This window comes from Bombina bombina, chromosome 8 (assembly GCF_027579735.1).
Source record: "Bombina bombina isolate aBomBom1 chromosome 8, aBomBom1.pri, whole genome shotgun sequence".
Classification (NCBI taxonomy): domain Eukaryota; kingdom Metazoa; phylum Chordata; class Amphibia; order Anura; family Bombinatoridae; genus Bombina; species Bombina bombina.
The window spans coordinates 131509341-131531201 of record NC_069506.1 but is presented as its reverse complement, the minus strand read 5'-3'; the positions used below and the strand labels follow the sequence as shown (position 1 = coordinate 131531201).

At 37.2% G+C, this 21861-nt stretch overlaps 1 protein-coding gene across 1 annotated transcript; it reads left to right on the top strand.

Moving 5' to 3' along the window:
• The first annotated feature begins 11047 nt into the window (after positions 1-11047).
• Positions 11048-11983, top strand: LOC128638872 (olfactory receptor 4Q3-like). Its single transcript, XM_053691000.1, has one exon. The coding sequence runs from the start codon at positions 11048-11050 to the stop codon at positions 11981-11983; it is 936 nt and encodes a 311-aa protein (XP_053546975.1).
• Positions 11984-21861: the final 9878 nt, after the last annotated feature.

Sequence of the window (21861 nt, the reverse complement as noted above, 5' to 3'; positions counted from 1 at the left end):
ATCATGCCATTAAACTCAATGTAGCTTGCTCCCGCTACCAGACCAGAGTGGGAGGGAGCTACAGTGAGTTTAATGGCGCGATCGGGCCAGCTGTGACTAGACAGCGTGCTGCGATGCGCTTCTGGAAAGACCAGACCCGCTCAGTAGAGCCAGGAGCGGCGTTCTACTAATTTCTACTTTGGCTTTTAAAATCTTTCAAATACTTTGAAGTTTAAAGTTGGCACTAAATAAATTTTATATTATTCTGCACTATGTGCAGAATTATATAACGTTATTGTTTAGGTTTACTGCCCCTTTAATGATTCAGGTAGAGCATGCAATTTTAAACACCTTTCTAAATATACTTCTGTTATTTAATTTGCATTGTTTTCTTGGTATCCTTTGTTAAATAACTTACCTAAGTACTGGAGCTAGCTGCTGATTGGTGGCTGCACATATATGCTCTTGTCACTTGCTAATGTGTTCAGCTAGCTCCCAGTAGTGAATTGCTGATCCTTCAACAAAAGATCAGTCTCCATCAATAAAAAAAAGAAGTTTACATCCCTTAGGAATAGGATATGGTTTGAAGATAGGGCAGTTTTTGGGGGGTAGGGGGAGGGAGAAAGAGTGAGATAGAGAAAAAGAGAGAGAGAAAGAGAGAAAGCGAGAGAGAGAAAAAGAAAGAGAGCGATAGAGAGAAAGAGAGTTAGATAGAGAAAAAGAAAGAGAGCGATAGAGAAAGAGAGTGAGAGAGATAAAGAAAGAGTGAGAGAGAGAAAGAGAGAGGGAGGGAGAGAGAACTTTTTTGTGTTAATGATATATTCAAATTACATGTTTTGCAGCAAAGAAGTTATGACATCAATTAGTTCTGTAATACTATAACACAATCTAAGCAGCAATCACATAATCACATTTACAGTCTAGTATTTATTGAATACATTTTCAAATGTTTTGTGAAATATTATTTATATACTGAAATAGAACATTCCATGGGCTGAAACACATAATAATGTTTAACTAGTTTGATGTTTGTTGTTGAGTCTGTTTAAAATAACTGGGGGAAAAAACCTTGTATAAATGATTCTCAAATAAAAAAACAAAACAATTAAACACAACCCAATGTTGTCTATAAAATATAAACTTTTCTTTTGATACATTTGATATTTTAAAGTCCCTTGAAAGGTCTTATTTGAATTGCAGGTCATGATCTGTTTTTGTACACATTTTTAGTAGGAGCTGCGTCTCCAGAACTTTGTAATTTTGCTTTTTTTTTAATAAAAGAAGATTGTGACCAAAAAATAAATAAATAAAAAAATCTCTGTAAAGGTCACTAGTGAGTAAAGAGATTCATTTTGAAAAAAAGATTTACAGATAAACACAGAGCCAATGAGGTCATTAATATTATTTCTGAAAATTCTGTTTCATTATAAGTAAAGGGACATTATAGACTCATTTTTTCTTTGCATAAATGTTTTGTAGATGATCTATTAATATAGCCCATAAAGTTTTTTTGTTGCTGTTGTTTTTTTAATGTATAGTTTTGCTTATTTTTTAAATAACATTGCTCTGATTTTCAGACTCCTAACCAAGCCCCAAAGTTTTATGAGAATACCGTCAGCTACCTTCTCCAGCTTGCTCCTGTTTGTGTAAAGGGCCTTTTCATATGAAAAAGAAGGGGGAGGGGGGAGTGTCTGCTATTTCCCACTTGCAGTGGGCTTTCCAGCTAACTTTTCAACAGACCTAAACTGAGAGCTTCTAAGTAAGTTTTTAAACAGTTTTATACTGGATTTGTATATCAGTATCTGTGCATCTTATTCTTTATAGTAGTGTCTATTACATGCAGTTAAATGAAAATGAGTGTATGCTTTCCCTTTAACAAAGAGCCCCACTGTTTAAATCTGTAACAGAAAGTAGAGAAAACAATACTTTGATACATAAAGGCTAGATTACAAATGGTGCATTAAAGGGACCGTCTACACCAGAATTTTTATTGTTTTAAAAGATAGATAATCCCTTTATTACCCATTCCCCAGTTTTGCATAACCAACACAGTTATATTAATATACTTTTAACCTCTGTGATTATCTTGTATCTAAGCCTCTGCAAACTGCCCCTTTATTTCAGTTCTTTTGACAGACTTGTAGTTTATCCAATCAGTGCCTGCTCCCAGATAACTTCACGTGCACGAGCACAGTGTTATCTATATGAAATACATGAACTAATACCCTCTAGTGGTGAAAAACTGTTAAAATACATTCTGAAAAGAGGTGGCCTTCAAGGTCTAAGAAATTAGCATATGAACCTCCTAGGTTAAGCCTTCAACTAAGAATACCAAGAGAACAAAGCAAAATTGGTGATAAAAGTAAATTGGAAAATTGTATAAAATGACATGCTCTATCTGAATCATGAAAGTTTATTTTGGCCTAGACTGTCCCTTTAAGACTTGCGCTCAAATGATATCTGGGTTTGTTTTTTTTTTTTTGGCCTTTTGCATTGAACAAAATTATCGCTTGTATTACAAGTTGAATGTAAACCTGATCGCAACAGCACAATCGCCAATTATGCTCATCGGGTTTGGGCAACTGAAAACCTTGCATAGAGGGCAGTGAGTTAAAATGCACCAAGCACACATAAATACACTAATTCATGAAAAAATATTTATAAGGGTTAAAAGGTATATGGTATATGGCCATGTATTTGAATGCAAAGGGCTAATATATATATATATATATATATATATATATATATATATATATATATATATACCGTATATTTATATATATGTGTGTGTGTGTGTGAGAATAATACTAACATAATACTATGTAGTTTAGTTACTGTACATATTTCACATTCCAATGTTGTTCACATACAGGACAATGTTATTTTTATTGTAAATACATATGTCTATATGTATATCCTACAGATATGTAGGTATAGATATCTATTTTACAATAACATCATCATATATAAAGATAGATATTTAATAATAAAAATGTAAAACATTTCATTGTGAAGAACATAGAAATGTAAAATATACGTAACGCTATTTGTGTTTCGCAATTTAGATCGAACTTAGTGTTGAGTTCGCACACATGAAAAATTAGTTTAAGGTGCGTTATTGAAATATTACATATGAAATATAAAAAAATATTAATAAGAATTATTTAATATTAAAATAGTGTAAAAAATCCTAAATAATCCATAGAATGAATATATATATATATATAGATCCGTTGATTAAAGTAGCCGTGTTAGTCCAGAGATTTAGATATCAAAATAACAAGAGTATTGCATTGAGCAATGATACTTTTTTTTATTGGACTAACTATACATTTATAAGTTGACAAGCTTTCGGAAGAGTTCCTTCCTTTATCAAGTCTGAAGCAATACTGACCAATTCAATGGAATTTACAGATTATATCTTAAAACACAGAATAGCTAAGAAGACAGTACAGGGAGAGGAGGAGGTTTCGTAAAAATCATGAGAGGGGCTTAGGTAACAGGCAGACAGTGTCCAGTGTAGGAGAACAGACAGGGGAAATATATAGCGTAACATAGAACATATACTGACATAAAGTTATATATCAACATTGAATCAATATCTATAAAGATGTGAAATTGTATATACGGGGGAATACAAAAATTAAAAAAGACAAAAGTGTGGACATAGGCTTACCTGTGTACCTATGTATAAAGAATGTGGAATATACAATTTAATTGACTAAATGAAAGTACATTACAAAAAAATTTGATAATGTGTTAAGAATCCAGAGTCCACATTTAGTCCTGAATTAAACAAGTTGAAGTGCATTATCATTTTCCTTTCAAAGGTTTTTCTTTCCATTGCGTTTTTGAAGTTGCCTCTGAGAATTTTGATTTTGAGGTTTTGGATGGAGTGGTCAGGTTGGGTGAAATGGTGACCAACAGGGGTGCAGTATTTTGTTTCACAGTGGTTTTTGATTGAGTGTCTGTGTAAGTTCATTTGAAGGTGCAGTTTTTGGCTTGTTTCTCCAATATAGCATCCCATTTCACATTCAGTGCAATGTATCATGTATACCACATTTGCAGATATACATGAATATGCCCCTTTAATGTTATAAGATTTATTATTGTGATTTGCTGTGCTGTTTTCACAAACGTGTTGACACAGTTTGCAGAGAGAGGTGGTTGTCTGTATGGCAGGATTGGGGTTTTTGGAAAGATTTTTTTGAGTGTGGGATCCTCTAAGAGTAGTGGCTGTAAGTCTTTTATGATTTTTCGTATCCCTTCCACAGCAGGGTTGTATTTGACTACTAGTGGGATACGTGATATGTTTTTCTTCTCCCTGTATTGTAGTAAGTGTTCACGTGGAGTATTGAGGGCAGAGTTCATTTTTTTATTTATAATCCTTGTTTTGTATCCTTTTTCTCTGAATAATTGGGACAGTGTGATGAGGTGTTTGTCACGGTCCTTGGTATCTGAGCAAATTCTGTGGTATCTTGTAGCCTGACTGTAGATTATGGAATTTTTAATGTGATTGGGGTGGGAGCTGGAGCTGTGGAGGTAGCTGCATCTATCTGTTGGTTTCCTGTATACAGATGAGTGCAGTTTGCTATTTGTGATGGATATTGTTGTATCCAGGAAGCTGACACAGTCTCTAGAAAAGTTCATTTTAAGCTTGATTGATGCATGAAATAGATTAAATGATTTATGAAAATGTTCAAGGTTTTTTCTCCTTCTGTCCATATGATGAAAATATCATCGATGTAGCGAAAGTATTTGAAGGGTTTGTGAGGGTGAGTGGCTAGGAATCTCTGTTCTAAGTCAGCCATGAAGAGGTTTGCGTACTGTGGTGCCATTTTGGTGCCCATGGCTGTTCCCATGGTTTGTAAGTAGATGGAGTGGTTGAAGATGAAATAATTGTGAGTAAGTATAAATTCTGTAAGTTTACTGACTGTAGAAGCACTATATGTCTGGTTAGGGCTGTTGGAGGAAAGAAAGTTTAAGCAGGCATCAATACCATCTTTATGTGGAATATTGCTGTACAGGGATTCCACATCCATTGTCACAAGTATAGTATCCTCTGGCAATTCTGTTATCTGGCTGATTTTGTTAAGAAAATCAGTGGTGTCTTTTATAAAGCTAGTGGCGTTAATAACTAAAGGCTTAAGAATATTCTCCACTAGGCCCGATATTTGCTCAGTCCACTTGCAACCACTCATAACTGTGAGTATGCTGAAAAACTTTGCAGACGTACCAGTGAGAAACTGAGAAATAACCTAATTCATCAACTATACAGCAAAAAGCAAATGATAAAAGACCAAAAGCAGCTCCTACTACAAAAACTACAAGAAAATAATGGGTACAATGAAGAAATTAAAAAAGAAATGCAACACTTTCACAAAGCACAACAACAAAATTTTATCAAGAAGAAAAAGAAGAAACTTGCATGCCTGTCACAAAACAGAATAAAACACCAAATGCAAAACAGAGCTCCAGGTGACAGATCAACTACAACTTCAACAACAAATGACCAAACGTCCACAGACAATAACAGTACCTCATTTAAAACACAAGCTGTCACCAACCAAGAAAACCACACAGAAAACTCAGGGATTGTGAACCTTTCAAACTACCACCTGTCAGGGCCAGAGATATCAGTACTGTGTAAAGGATTATCATTCTGTCCAAGTACAAATCTAGACAAAATCCAACTGTACTCAGACTTAGAAGAATTCTTCCGGAGATTGCGGCTAAAAGAATTCTTCTATGACAAAGAAAATACCAGCACTATGGAGGACTACAATGGAAGGAAAAAGAACACAATCTTCACACGGGCACCAGGACGCAACACAAGATTGAATAGCTATATTGAAAGCTTCCGGTTGAGAACTGCATCTCTGCTCAACACACAGCAGAAAAAAATTATGTATAACCTCTCACACTTAGAAAAAAACGCTATAAAAAACTTAAGAAATAATGAAAATATTACCATTAAGCCTGCGGACAAGGGAGGAGCAGTGGTGATCATGAATACACAGGACTACATCACAGAGGGAAATAGACAATTATTATATCAAACTTATTACAAAAAACTGGAAAAGGACCCCACCCAGGAATACACTTTGCAAGAAAACTAATTAAAACATTCCCTAAACACACGCAACATAAACTGGAAAAACTGGTGCCCTCTAACCCTAGCATAGGGACATTCTACATGCTCCCAAAAATCCACAAACCAGTGAACCCAGGAAGACCAATAATAACAGGCATGGACACTCTGAATGAGCAAATGAGGCCTAGTGGAGAATATTCTTAAGCCTTTAGATATTAACACCACTAGCTTTATAAAAGACACCACTGATTTTCTTAACAAAATCAGCTAGATAACAGAATTGTCAGAGGATACTATACTTGTGACAATGGATGTGGAATCCCTGTACAGCAATATTCCACATAAAGATGATATTGATGCCTGCTTAAACTTTCTTTCCTCCAATAGCCCTAACCAGACATATAGTGCTTCTACAGTCAGTAAACTTACAGAATTTATACTTACTCACAATTATTTCATCTTCAACCACTCCATCTACTTACAAACCATGGGAACAGCTATGGGCACCAAAATGACACCACAGTACGCAAACCTCTTCATGGCTGACTTAGAACAGAGATTCCTAGCCACTCACCCTCACAAACCCTTCAAATACTTTCGCTACATCGATTATATTTTCATCATATGGACAGAAGGAGAAAAAAACTTGAACATTTTCATAAATCATTTAATCTATTTCATGCATCAATCAAGCTTAAAATGAACTTTTTTAGAGACTGTGTCAGCTTCCTGGATACAACAATATCCATCACAAATAGCAAACTGCACTCATCTGTATACAGGAAACCAACAGATAGATGCAGCTACCTCCACAGCTCCAGCTCCCACCCCAATCACATTAAAAATTCCATAATCTACAGTCAGGCTACAAGATACCACAGAATTTGCTCAGATACCAAGGACCGTGACAAACACCTCATCACACTGTCCCAATCATTCAGAGAAAAAGGTTACAAAACAAGGATTATAAATAAAAAAAATGAACTCTGCCCTCAATACTCCACGTGAACACTTACTACAATACAGGGAGAAGAAAAACATATCACGTATCCCACTAGTAGTCAAATACAACCCTGCTGTGGAAGGGATACGAAAAATCATAAAAGACTTACAGCCACTACTCTTAGAGGATCCCACACTCAAAAAAATCTTTCCAAAACCCCCAATCCTGCCATACAGACAACCACCTAACCTAAAGCAGAAACTGGTACATAGGAAGCTACCCCTTGAGAAAAAGAAGACTCAGAATGGAACCAAATGCTGCTATAAAGCTCTCTGCAAACCGTGTCAACACGTTTGTGAAAGCAGCACAGCAAATCACAATAATAAATCTTATAACATTAAAGGGGCATATTCATGTATATCTGCAAATGTGGTATACATGATACATTGCACTGCATGTGAAATGGGATGCTATATTGGAGAAACAAGCCAAAAACTGCACCTTCAAATGAACTTACACAGACACTCAATCAAAAACCACTGTGAAACAAAATACTGCACCCCTGTTGGTCACCATTTCACCCAACCTGACCACTCCATCCAAAACCTCAAAATCAAAATTCTCAGAGGCAACTTCAAAAACACCATGGAAAGAAAAACCTTTGAAATGAGAATGATAATGCACCTCAACCTGTTTAATTCAGGACTAAATGTGGACTCTGGATTCTTAACACATTATCAAATTTTTTTGTAATGTTCTTTCATTTAGTCAATTACATTGTATATTCCACATTCTTTATACATAGGTACACAGGTAAGCCTATGTCCACACTTTTGTCTTTTTTTAACCTTTGCACTCCCCCTGTATATACAATTTCACATCTTTATAGATATTGATTCAATGTTGATATATAACTTTATGTCAGTATATGCTCTATGTAAAGCTATATATTTCCCCTGTCTGTTCTCCAACACTGGACACTGTCTGCCTGTTACCTAAGCCCCTCTCATGATTTTTACGACACCTCCTCCTCTCCCTGTACTGTCTTCTTAGCTATTCTGTGTTTTAAGATATAATCTGTAAATTCCATTGAATTGGTCAGTATTGCTTTAGACTTGATAAAGGAAGGAACTCTTCCGAAAGCTTGTCAACTTATAAATGTATAGTTATTCCAATAAAAAAGTATCATTGCTCAATGCAATACTCTTGTTATTTTGATATATATATATATGCAATAGTTCAATAATGTGCCTTAAGATAACAAAGTTTTCATGTGCATGAACCCGACATCGTGTTAGACCTACATTGGGAAACACGCATAGATTTTTTTTTTAATTTGTATTACTAAATATATATTTCTATATATATCTGATAATGTTAATGTAAAAAAGATATCTATACCTATATATCTATAGGAATAGATATACAAGTATATGTATATGATTATAGCACTGCAGGTATGTATTAAAAGTTATATAAAAATATCTTTAGGTTACATGAATAAGCTGTATTATGCCATGTAAATATTGCCTAAATATCATAAGATATTGTTGTTTACACTTGGTTCCATACCTTCTTCAGACTTTCCCATTTTAAAGATACAAAGATTCCAAAATCCAAAATATTCCGAAATACAAACCTTTTACATTCCCGAGCAGATTGGCTAAAGGGTTTTCTACCTGTACAATAAAAATAACATTGTCCTGTTTGTCAAGAACATTGAAATGTGAAATATTAATAACTCCTGTCGGGTTAGTGCACGAGCGATACGTTTTAGTTTTTTCCTCTTCTACGCTCTCCATTGAAGTCGATGGGGTTAGCACAGTCTCGATATCCAAAGTTTTGGATTTTGCTTGCGAGCAAACTGTTTACTTTCAACTTGTAATGCACGCGATACCCGACACGTGTAAAAAGTTTACTTCTAGCAAAGTTTACACTTGGGCGGCAGCACTAAATAGCACACCACTTGTAATCTAGCTTAACACATTTTATGAAACTAACAAAAATAATTTATATTTTATAAAAATAACACTAATAATTTATATTTTATGAAAATAATTATTCATTTATTAAGAAATAACATGTGAGGAATTATCTAGACACCTGGCATGTATTACTATACACTGTTTCTTAAAGTATGAATAATCGTAGAAGACACCTTATTGACTTAAAATTAGGTAATTTCTTTGATATATTCCCCTTTACTAAATAAACACTCAATATCTCTTTGCTGTCTACTAAAAATGGCATAACAGTATATTTTTAAATATGTACTATCTGATATATATCAACAATTAAAGGGACAGTAAATACTTTGAGATTGTAATATAAAATGTTTAGTTATGCTTAATGAAACAACTTATTTTTATTATTTATTTCGCCACCTTTTTATGCAATTTAGTTCTTAAAATTTAGCAATTTCTAATTGTCAGAACACGAAAAGCACCCTGCTGACGTATCAACTCTAACCCTACTACATATCTTTTAATAATTGGCCATAACTGATAACAACTGCAAACCAAAGCACTTTATACTGACTTTATGACCGGGGCTAGCCTGATAGTCTACCGACTAAAGCCCAGGCTAGCTCATCCAAATAAGACAAATGATGGGTTGAGTTTAGCTATTGAAAAATAATTGCAGTAAAAAGGATGTTAATTTGTTTTAAAAATGTTAAAACTTTAAGAACTGCCAGGGGTGGACTGGGCTAGGGGGCAGGGTGGCAATTTCCCTCTGGAGATGGAATAAGGGCCAATGCGGAGGGTGCAGTGCCTACTTTTTTTTCAGTATCCCTTTTATCTGTTTGTATGGGTGTGTAGGGTTTGTTTGTAGCTGTAGATAAATGCACTTTGGATATGCCAGCCAGACATGCTGTCTGCTCATACACTGCCCCAGTTGTTGACAGAGTTGTGCCTGCCCAGCCCCCTGCTTGCACCACCCCATAAGCCCTGTTTACTTTCGCATAGGTTGACCTGCATGCATGTTGTAAAAGAGACCACATGATATTCATGGATCGGCCACTATCCATCTATTTTTGTATATCAAATACAGAATTTTAAGAGGGGTGGTTGACATACCTGGGCCACTTGATCATAATTTCCAATGCCACTTGGATCTTGATTTGCAGAACCTTTCAACTGTGCCAGTAAAATTACAAAATGTAGCTTATAATGCAGTGCACAATTGCTAATATATGTTGTATAAGTTTTATGTTCCTTTTAAATGCTGTTTAGACCTTTTTGACAATATGTGCTCAGATTGGTGATATAATAATATAAATGTCCATAGTATAATTTAAAATGTAAAGGGAGATTAAAAAATGATTACCATTTATTTTTCCTATAAAGCCCTGATATATATAAACAAAGCTTCACCTCGCACTACCATCTAAAGGGACAATTTTTTCTTTCACAATTCAGTGCAGGGTGTTAGGTTTTTCTTCCATTTTTTTGCTCTATTAACTTCTATGGGGTAATATGTTATTGCACACTTTTTGCACTCGTCGGGTTAGTGCGTGAGCTAAAACAGTTTACTTTCAACTTGTAATACTGCTCCACTTGTAATCTGGCCCTAAAAAGGGGGGAGTTTGCAGGCAACCCAGATCTCCTTATTTTATAATTGTCTGTATATATACACATGCTTCTTTTTATTATCTGTGTCTGAATACCAAAGCCCAATACTTAGAGAGAACAATTAAAATATAGCATTTTGTTGCTTATCTCTGTTACCTCCCACTTGGAGTGTAATTTCTTCTGCGGGCTATGCTTACACAGCTTTTCTATAGCCAATACTTAATTATAGAAACTTTCAGTATAGGTAGGGACACCACAGGCAAAATAAGCTATTTTAAATGCCAATATATGGGTAAATGAGCTATTTGTAAACAATTTAATACAATCCAGCGGGTAAAATGGATAATTTGGAGAAAAATTAAAGGAGAATTTTTTTTTAGGCTAAACTGCCTTTAAATATAATAAATAATTTTGTAATATTTTTCCCCCCAGAAACGAGTCAGCAATACATCAGAGAAGATGAAAGCGTTTACCAACAGTACAATGATGGAATTCACCCTGCTTGGACTATCCAGTTTTCCAAGATTTGATATAGCTTTGTTTATTATTCTATTTGTTATTTATATTCTGATCCTGACTGGAAACCTTACCATTATAATCACTGTACATTTGGAGCCAAGTCTTCACTCTGCTATGTATTACTTTCTCAGTAGACTCTCTTTTGTAGACCTGTGTTATGCAACTGTCACATTACCAAAAATCCTCATAGACTTTCTTTCGAACAAAAACTCTATATCTTTAGGCACCTGTATCACACAGCTGTTCTTTTTACATTTCTTTGCAGGAACTGAAAGCATTCTTCTTACAGTAATGGCATACGATCGCTACGTGGCGATATGCAACCCACTCCGTTATTCAAGTATTATGAACAAAACAGTTTGCTATTGGTTGGAAGCCCTGTGTTGGGGTGCAAGTTTTCTGCACTCTATTATTCAGACAGTTCTAACATGCCAGTTAACTTTCTGTGGCCCCAATCACATAGACCACTTTTTCTGTGATATTCACCCATTGTCTGTATTAGCCTGCTCCGATATCTTCATTATAGAAATAGTGTTTATAGCAAACAGTGGGATGATCTCTTTAATTTGCTTTGTTGTATTGCTGGCATCATATTTGGGAATTATTACTACTATACTGAAGAGACGTTCTGAAGAAGGTCTGGGTAAAGCCTTTTCCACATGTGCATCCCACCTTATTGTGGTAACGCTATTCTTTGGCCCATGTGTTTTTATATATTTAAGACCATCTGTGTCCTATACAGCAGATAAAATGGTTTCTGTATTTTATACAATGTTAACACCGTTGTTAAATCCAATTATTTATACTCTGAGAAACCAGGATGTTAAAATAGCTATTAAAACATTACTAGCAAAAAAAATATTTCCAGCAAAGTAATTAAATACAAGGTTGCAAAGTTTGCCATAATAGTTAAAGGGACATGAAACCCAATTTTTTTTCTTTCACGATTCAGATAGAACATGCAATTTTAAACAAATTTCCAAATTACTTCAATTATGAAAACCCCTTGTTCTCTTAGAATCCTTTGTTGAAAAGCAGGTAGATAAGTTTAGGAGCGTACACATGTCTGTAGTTTTGTAAGAAAGTTAACCATGAAGTGCACTAGACGGCAAGACTATTTCAAGCTGTGTAGTGTTACAGACTTGTGCATGCTACCTATCTAGATATCTCTTTAACAAAGAATATCACGTGAACAAAGTAAAATAGATAATAGAAGTAAATTGTAAAGTTTTTTAAAAAAAATGTATGCTCTGTCTATATCATAAAATTATTTTTTTAAATGCAAGTCCCTTTAAAGGGACACAATACCCAAAGGTTGAAACACTTGAAAGTGATGCAGAATATCTGTAAAAAAAAACTAACTAGAGAATGATCACATGAACATTTCTATGTAGAAAATGAAGACATTTTACCTCAGTAAACACATCCCACTGTAAAGGAACTTAAAGGGACACTGAACCCAATTTTTTTTCTTTTGTGATTCAGATAGAGCATGCAATTTTAACCAACTTTCAAATGTACTCCTATTATCACATTTTCTTCATTCTCTTTGTATCTTTATTTGAAAAGCAAGAATGTCAGTTTAGATGCCGGCCCATTCTTGGTGAACAACCTGGGTTGTCCTTGCTGATTGGACAGCACCAATAAACAAGTGCTGTCCAGGGTACTGAATCAAATGATGGCTGGCTTCCTTTTCAAATAAAGATAGCAAGGTATAATAGGAGTAAATTAGAAAGTTGCTTAAAATTGCATGCTGTATATGAATCACGAAAAAAAATAATTGGGGTTCAGTGTCCCTTTAAGCATCCAATGAAGATGCTAGCCCAGGTACTTGCATAGCATGTGCAGACTCAGTCATTTTATTTACCTCCTCAGTTAAAAGAAGTTTATTATGAAATCTTGCAAAGTGTTTAGTGACATCCCACGCAATCAAAGTAAAGCAAATTGTGAACGTAGCACTGATGAAGCAAAATAGATTTGTTGTTTCCCCCGTGCAGAATTGCAGATGACAGCAAAAAGGGAAGCTCTGGATCACAGGTAAAATATCTTCCTTGATAGCTTTTAACAGTTGTTTTGCAGTTGTTATCTGCTAAATCTAATTAGAAAAGTTATGTAGGAGAATTTACTTTGAGACGTCTGCAGTGCGCATTTTCAGTTCCGAGAATTAGTAAAACCACAATTTTAAGAGCTAAATACATGAAAAGGGGGCAAAATTGGTAATGAAAATATATTGCAAAGTTGCTTTACAATGAAAAACTAAATATTTTTCTATTAAAATCCAATGGTGTTTACTGTCCCTTTAATATCTAATTTACTAACATATTAAATCCCTAATACCTAGTTGAGACACAAATCTGGAACTGACTAATGCTAAGAGACCAAGGCCTCTAGTTATGAAAGTCTGGCGGACCTGATCCGCCAGTCCGGATCAGGTCCGCCAGACCTCGCTTAATACGGCGAGCAATACGCTTGCCATATTCATCATTGCACCAGAAGCTCACAAGAGCTGCTGGTGCAACGCCGCCCCCTGCAGACTCAATAGGCCGCCAGCAGGGGGATGTCAATCAACCCGATCATACTCGATCAGGGTTGTATTGTTGCGATGTGTGTCCGCCTGCTCAGATCAGGCGGACAGGTTATGGAGCAGCGGTCTTTGTGACCGCTGCTTCATAACTGCTGTTTCTGGCGAGTCTGATGACTCGCCAGAAACACGGGGCATCAAGCTCCATTCGGAGCTTGATACATATGCCCCCAATTCTCTAAAACACTCTGGTCAGGAAGATTCTCTTGTCAGTAATATCAAAGAATATTATTTTGCTAAGCGTGGCTCTGGATGTGAAGGACATACATTTACATTACAATAAAAAAATGAGGAAAAAAAGGTTTTGTGTGAATTCTCTCCATGCCAGTGAGTTTTTGGTGATTGAACCCTCAACGTGGAGCAATGGTGTGGGAAGAACAATTTGAAAGTGAGCAGCAGACCATTCTTAATATTTTTATATTTGTATCTATAAAGGGGGACAGCTTGGAGATGTAAATAACAATATCTTATGTCATTTATGCAATACTTACATGTTACAATACAGCTTATACAAGCAACATAAAGGTATTTATGATGGTAATGTCAGAAAGATAGTACAGTACTGTAGTCAGAAAGGTAATAGTTTTGTTTTAAATAAATATAGACTAGCATTTGCATTTTAGTACACAATACAACAAACTAAAGACTATAAAACTGTTTAAATAAAGCAACAATACATTGTAATGTTATGGGTAAATGGATATATACATGTATGTATCACATCATTATTTTTTCTATGACATAATGGGACGTACCATTTAGAACTGGTTAAAATGCAGAACCTTAGTTTATTAATGTTCCATTCCCAGCAATGCACTCTGGGTACATAATGTAACCCAAAATGTGACAGCAGAGTTACATCTGCTTCTAATTAGACATTAAAAGCTGTCTTTTGTTTGGCTAATCAGGCCTATCTGCTGATTGGACAGTTATGTTTGCCTCTTGGCTGTCTAAAACAATAGTCTTTCAATTCACTGTAGAAAGACATGTGTAATATACAACATTTTTTAGATGCAGTATATAAACAAACAGGAACACTGACGAGGCCCATAGTAGGCAAAACGATCATCTGGAATTGCAATGTTTCTCATTTGGAGGAGGACTGCTTGGTATTTTGGGACTGGACTGTCCTTTTTAGGTGGGATCAGACAGATATAATTCAGAAAAGTTCTCCTCTGTGAAAGGTACAACTCTGCGAACAGAGGCTGCTCCCAGGCGGTGACCTGCCAAAGAACAAGCTACAGAGACATTGTTCATTCCTGGTTAAGCACTTCACTTTCTGTGTAAACAGTTAACATCAAGATGAATGCAATACCATAATTAAAATACTGTAATACTTTATGCTTACTATCCTCCCCAATAAGAAGATACCATTTTTTCAGCCAATCATTCACACACAGAGAAGATTGTGAGGAATATTTATCAAGCCGTCAACCGCAAATACGCTGGAATTCCGCAGCGTAATTGTGGCGAGCTTGATTTGCCTCATTTATCAAAACCTACAGACTGGCAAAAGTATAAATCTGTGACGTAACATACGATCCACCGGTCTCGGTCCGACACAGATCGATACTTACGTCACTACAGATGTCCCGAATGCAAATTCAGCACTATCTGACTACTTTTGCTATTTAACAAATATCTACCAGGTACACTCGCCACTATTCCGGCCCAGCGTACCTGGTTTTTAATCCGGCGCCCTGGAGGTGGCAGATGCCATAGGAATCAATGGGAGTCTGAAAGCAGCGAAAGCTTATGTTCGCTGCTGCCCGATATCCCATTGATTTCTATGGGAGAATAAAAGTTACGTTTACACCTAACACCCTAACATAACCCCGAGTCTAAACACCCCTAATCTGCCGCCCCTACACCGCCGCCACCTACATTATACTTATTAACCCCTAATCTGCCATCCCACCACCGCCGCCACCTACATTATACTTATTAACCCCTAATCTGCTGCCCCCGACACCGCCCCACCTACATTACACTTATTAACCCCTAATCTGCTGCCCCGACACCGCCGCCACCTACATCAAGTTATTAACCCCTATTCTGCCGCTCCCAGAGCCCACCGCAACTAAATAAATGTATTAACCCCTAAACCCCTAGCCTCCCACATCACTAGCACTCACTAAACCTATTAACCCCTAAACTGCCAGCCTCCCACATCGTCATGAACTAAATTAAACTATTAACCCCTAAACCTAACAACCCGCTAACTTTATATTAAATATTAACTCATCCCTATCTTATAATAAATTTAAACTTACCTTTAGATTTAAATTAAAAATAAAAGATGTAGATCTTGGGCAGTAGTAGAATATTTACAGACAGAGACTAGGATATAAAAGGGTACAGTATTAGTTCAGGTTTTTAACTTCTTATTTTACACGTGTGATTTTCTATGACATTCTTTAATTAAGAACTCCCCCACCATGATAGACTTTCCTCTGACTTTTTTAAAGGGATACTAAACCCAAACATTTTCTTTCATGTTTCAGATAGATATCTGTGTGTGTGTGTGTGTGGGGGGGGGGGGGCTATCTGTGTGTGGGCTATCTGTGTGTGTGTGTGTGGGGGGCTATCTGTGTATGTTTGGGCTATCTGTGTATGTGTGGGCTATCTGTGTATGTGTGTGTGTGTGGGGGGGCTATCTGTGTGTGTGTGTGTGTCTGTGTGGGTGCTATGTATGTGTGTGTGTGTGGGCTATGTTTGTGTGGGCTATGTGTGTGTGTGGGGTATCTTTTTTTTCAAAAGTAGGAATTACATTTAGTCACCAATCAGCAAGCGCTACCCAGGTGCTGAACCAAATATGGTCCGACTCCTAAGCTTACGTTCCTACATTTCAAATAAGGATAGCAAGAGAACAAATAAAAAATGATAATAGGAGTAAATTAGAAAGTTGTTTAAAATTGCCTGCCCTATCTGAATCATGAAAGAAAAAAAATGGGTTTAATATCCCTTTATTAATTTTATTTAAAAAAAATATTTAAATAAAACATTTTGAATTTCAAAATAATTCTGGATTTTGGATTTGGGGATTTGTACACACACATATACAGTGTGTGTGTGTATATATATATATGTATATATATATATATATATATATATATATATAATATTTCTATATATATATATCTATTAGAAATGTGCAGGGACAAAAATTTTGTTTCGGACAAAAAATTAGTTTCCCTGAATATTCGTTCCCTGCACTAATCGGTTTTTTCAATTAGTTTAAAACAAAACGAAAAAGGAATTTTTGTTAAACATTTACATTCTTTTTTGTTAAGACAAATGTAAATGTTTTGAAGCTACAGGTGAAAAGTTCACATCAGATATTTATTCTCTTAAAACCCCCTTACATCAGCTATATTCAACCAGTAAGACCAAACATCAGATGCCTGACGCCTGCAGCACCATTATAAAAGATATATGCCCAAGTAAGGTCTACATTCCAATTATGTTGTAAATTGTGAACATTGGTGAAAAAAACATATATCTCCATTAAAGTCTATGGGGATTTTTTTTTATGTTACCACCAGTTTAACATCTCAATGGAAACTAGGCCTAAATCTGTAGATAACAGATATGGTCTTTGCAGTCCCATTATGTCCTAGATTCCCTTCATGTGGTAATCAGGGCCGGCTTTAGGGCAAAGAGAGCGAGGCGGCCGCAGGCAGGAGGATACAACAGCAGGCGTAACCGGCGTGTGGACACGTGTAATAGTAGTGGCCGGCGTGGCGTGCTTAAAGGTGACGCTTCCCAGTCCCACAACTAGGCAATGGCACATTTGGATTTGGACCTGTCATGAGATGCAGGACACATGCAGGACACAGCAAGAAGGGAACAACTCTATTTTATTGTAGAGCATGGAAACATACATCTGGTAGCATTGATCTCACTAACTAACTGCGACACAGACAAATGGACCTAAGCCCCACCCCCAATCTGGTGACATCACTTCCTGCTCTCATCACATCTTCCCTCTTTTCAAAGGACAAAGCATACATTTTTTTTTTCATTTGAATATAACAAATAACAAGGTATACAACAACAATTTTGTATAGAATATAACAAATAACAAGTTACAGAAAATATAAACGACATGAATTACATCCTGACTTGAACATCGGGGTAGACTACCCTAGTCCACAGTGACCATGGGATTATTCTGCCCATACTTCCGGTCACTGTTCTAACTAAAGTTAATCCCGATATTGGGCCGGAAGTTTTACCACTCTTCCGCTTGATGTAACTCTACATGAACTGTCCTCTGATACAGAAGAAGGTGATTGAGAGTTTGCTGGAGGCAAAGACATATCCCCGCTGTGATCTTGCTAAGGGGAAGGCACCCCTTTTAAAACAGGTGATCCCACCGGTGGTGGTACTGAAGCATCCAGTTCCAAACTCTCAGGTACAGGCTGAAGATGTTTTCGGTTACGGCGTGTAACTGTCCCTCCATCAGTAAGGACTACATAAGACGTTGGTTCTGGAGAGAGTCCAATTACCGTAGCATGTGTCTTCCATTTCTTCTCATCATCCAGTTTAATTCTGACACTTTGCCCGGCATTCAGCTCCTGCAAGGGCCTCACAGAATGTCTCCTGTTGTAGAAGAATCGATAGCCCCTTTTTGCCTCTTCTTCCCACCTAAGGACTTCGTCCCGAGGAATAGAGCTAGTAGGCTGGAAGACACCCACAGAGGGTAAGGTGGTGCAAATCTGGTTTCCTAGCATCAGCTGTGCCGGGCTAAACCCCGTGGCTTGAATGGGAGTCGCAGTATAGGACAAGAGGGCCAGGTACTGCTCAGATTGCTTTAAAATAAATTTTGTTTTTTTAACTGCCCTTTCAACCATTCCGTTGGCCTGCGGGTAATGTGGACTTGACGTGGAATGTATAAAGTCATATTCCCTGCTGAAAGAACTGAACTCTGTGGAAGCGAACTGCATTCCGTTATCACTCACCAACTCCATTGGTATGCCCCACCGGGCGAACAAGCTCTTGAGACGAGTGATAACGGCTTGACTTGTAATTTCATTCAAAGTTGCAATTTCCAAATACTACCTGGAATAGTAGTCGATCATGACTAAGAACTTTTTCCCGTGCAGTTTGCACAAATCAGCAGCTATTTTCTGCCACGGGCCTGCAGGCAGCGGAGTAGAAATCAAGGGCTCTCTCCTCTGAGTAGGCCGGCGTTCCCGGCAAAAGGCACATTTAGACACATGGCTTGCAATGTCGGAATTAATTCCAGGCCACCGTAGCTGCCCTTTCTCTGCACTTTGAAATGCCTAAGTGGCCATCGTGAATCCTGTTTAACATCTCCTGCCGCATGCTAACAGGACTAACAATGTGGTCCTGGAACAGCACCAACCCATCCAGCTCCGTGAGCTGCGACCTTTCTGACTGGTAAGAACTTAAAGACATCCAGGCTGCCCGACTCTCGGGCCAACCTTCTTTTATGTACTTTATAACTTCTTGAAGGTCTGTATCTAAATATGTTTTTTTCTTTATTTGTTCTAGCTTCCCTGAAGAAATGGATTTGGAGGCCAGAACTGAATCTACATACACTTTTACATCTGATTCCGTTGAAGACTCTTCAGCAGCAGCCAGCGGGAGCCTGGACAGTGTATCTGCCACAACCAGTTGTTTCACCGGCACATGCACTGCCTGAACGTTGAATCTGAGCAGCCTCATTAGAAGTCTCTGGCATCTTAGGGGTGTTTTGTCAATATCATAGGAATTGATTAGAGGGACTAGCGGTATATGATCAGTCTCCAGACTAAATTTCTCTAAACCCACTAGGTAACGCTGAAAGCGCTCACAGGCCCAAACTGCAGCCAGGCACTCTTTCTCAATTTGGTCGTATTTTGACTCAGGAGCCGTCAGTGTACGGGAACAGTAGGCAATGGGCTGTAGTTTGTTTTCATTCAGCTGCAGGAGGGCGGCCCCTAACCCATAACTGCTCGCATCAGCACTAACCACAGTCTTTTTGGAAGGGTCGTAGAACCCCAACACTGGGGCAGACCCCAGCAGGGACTTGACCTGCATAAAAGATTCTTCCTGTGAAGGTCCCCAGACCCAGGCAACATCTTTCTTTAGCAACTCTGTGATAGGGTGTAGTATTGTGGATAAATCTGGAAGGAACCTGCCCACATAATTTACAAGGCCTAATATTTGTCTCAGCTCATGTACATCAGAATTATTTTTCATTTGTTCAATAGCACAAATTTTCTCTGGTCTGGATTGATGCCATCCCCATTGATGATATGCCCAAAGTAACATAACTTAGCTTTCCCAAAATGGCATTTCTCTTTGTTTAGCTTCAGCCCGGACTCTCTGATAGTCTGCAGCACACAGCTCAAGCGTTGATCATGTTCCTCCAATGTAGAGCAAAACAAAGGTAGTAGAGCCACTGTATGTATAAAATCTTCTTTATTAGAAAAAAAAAGTTAAAATGAAAATCGAACTGCAGGAAGCATCCTTAGAAAAAACGTAGGTGTAGCACAATTGCTGACATGTTTCAGCCCTCAGGCCATATTCATAGCATGTAGTGCTATCACAAAGGTGTGACTTAAAACAGGTAAAGTATTACCTGATTGGGTATTATTAAAACAAGAAACACCCACATAATTTATATAAACATTAACTCTTGATTGCCTGGAAAGGAGCTGAGAGACCAGGACCTATATAGACACATATTACTAAAGCCCTGACAAAAATACATTACTAAATTTTCCTGCATACCGTTAATATTAAGAACATGAAATTACATCAAAATTTACATAATGAATAATAAATGACAATTTCAATGTGACATACCTAACAGACAAAAATTAGCAGTATACAAATGCATAAAAATTAAGCTCATTTGACATTATAAATGAATAAGGACTGACTCTTATGGTTTAAAAACCTCCTAATAGAAACATATATATAGCCATAAATTCCATAACCATCAAAAAGTCAAATAGGATGCCACATGACATGTGAAATAAAAAGAAAGGTATTTAATAAAATGCTCCAATTGACCCTTTCTATCCAATATTGATGGGTATATACCTCAGTCACAGGTGAACCTGATCCCCAGAGGACCATATAAAATAGTCAGAAAATGGTTCACCAGTATACTGATAGGATATACACAGAGACAAATAAATATGTGTATGTAATAATCTCAAATAGATGTAGGATAAGGATGTCAAAACTGTCAAATTGGAGAAATATCTTTAATTTATTCCCAGAAATTCATTATGTCATACCTGGAATTTAAACCATGAGGTGTTCTGGTCCTTAAATGAAAAATCCAGAACACCAATGTCAATGTCTCCTCCCCTTTTGGGTAGTATTGCCTTTTCATAGCCATCCATCTTAAGGAATCCAATTTACTACAATGATGGATAGCAAAATGCTGCACTATCGGAGTGGTAGATTTATCTCTTTCATTTGTTGAAAAATGTTCTCTCATCCGTGCATTGATATCCCTGGAGGTGAGACCTACATATTGGATATTACATTTGACACATGTTATCATATATATGACATGTGTGTGAGTACAGTTACCCGGTTGGTGAAGCTAGTGCTGATGTCTGTACCGGAGGAGTTTGGGGTTACATGGGATCTCCAATCAAGGTATTTATACAGAAGTTTTATACAGAAGTTTCCTACACTTTGATCAAGTTTGTTAAAGGGGGGAGGGAGAGTGCTCACATAAGTCCCAGGAGGGGATTTGATTTCCGTCTCACATAATTTAGATTGCTTCTACTGGTTGCCCCTGTGCTCTGCTTTACTGTTCCTCCAACGTAGACCCATACAATAAGATGTCATCCATGACGACTGCTGTGCCCACGTGGTCTCTTAGGAGAGAACTCATTTCTCTTTGGAAGATTTCAGGAGCAGAGGATATCCCGAAGGGGAGTCTGCAAAAACAAAACCGACCTACTGGTGTAATGAAGGTAGTCAGTTTGCGGCAGTTTGGATCTAGAGCAGGTCCATCTTGAAGCCAGCCGACACGGAGCATCCTCTTCTTCCGACGACCCCCGATGAATGAAGGTTCCTTTAAATGACGTCATCCAAGATGGCGTCCATTGAATTCCGATTCGCTGATAGGATTCTATCAGCCAATCGGAATTAAGGTAGAAAAAATCCTATTGGCTGATCCAATCAGCCAATAGAA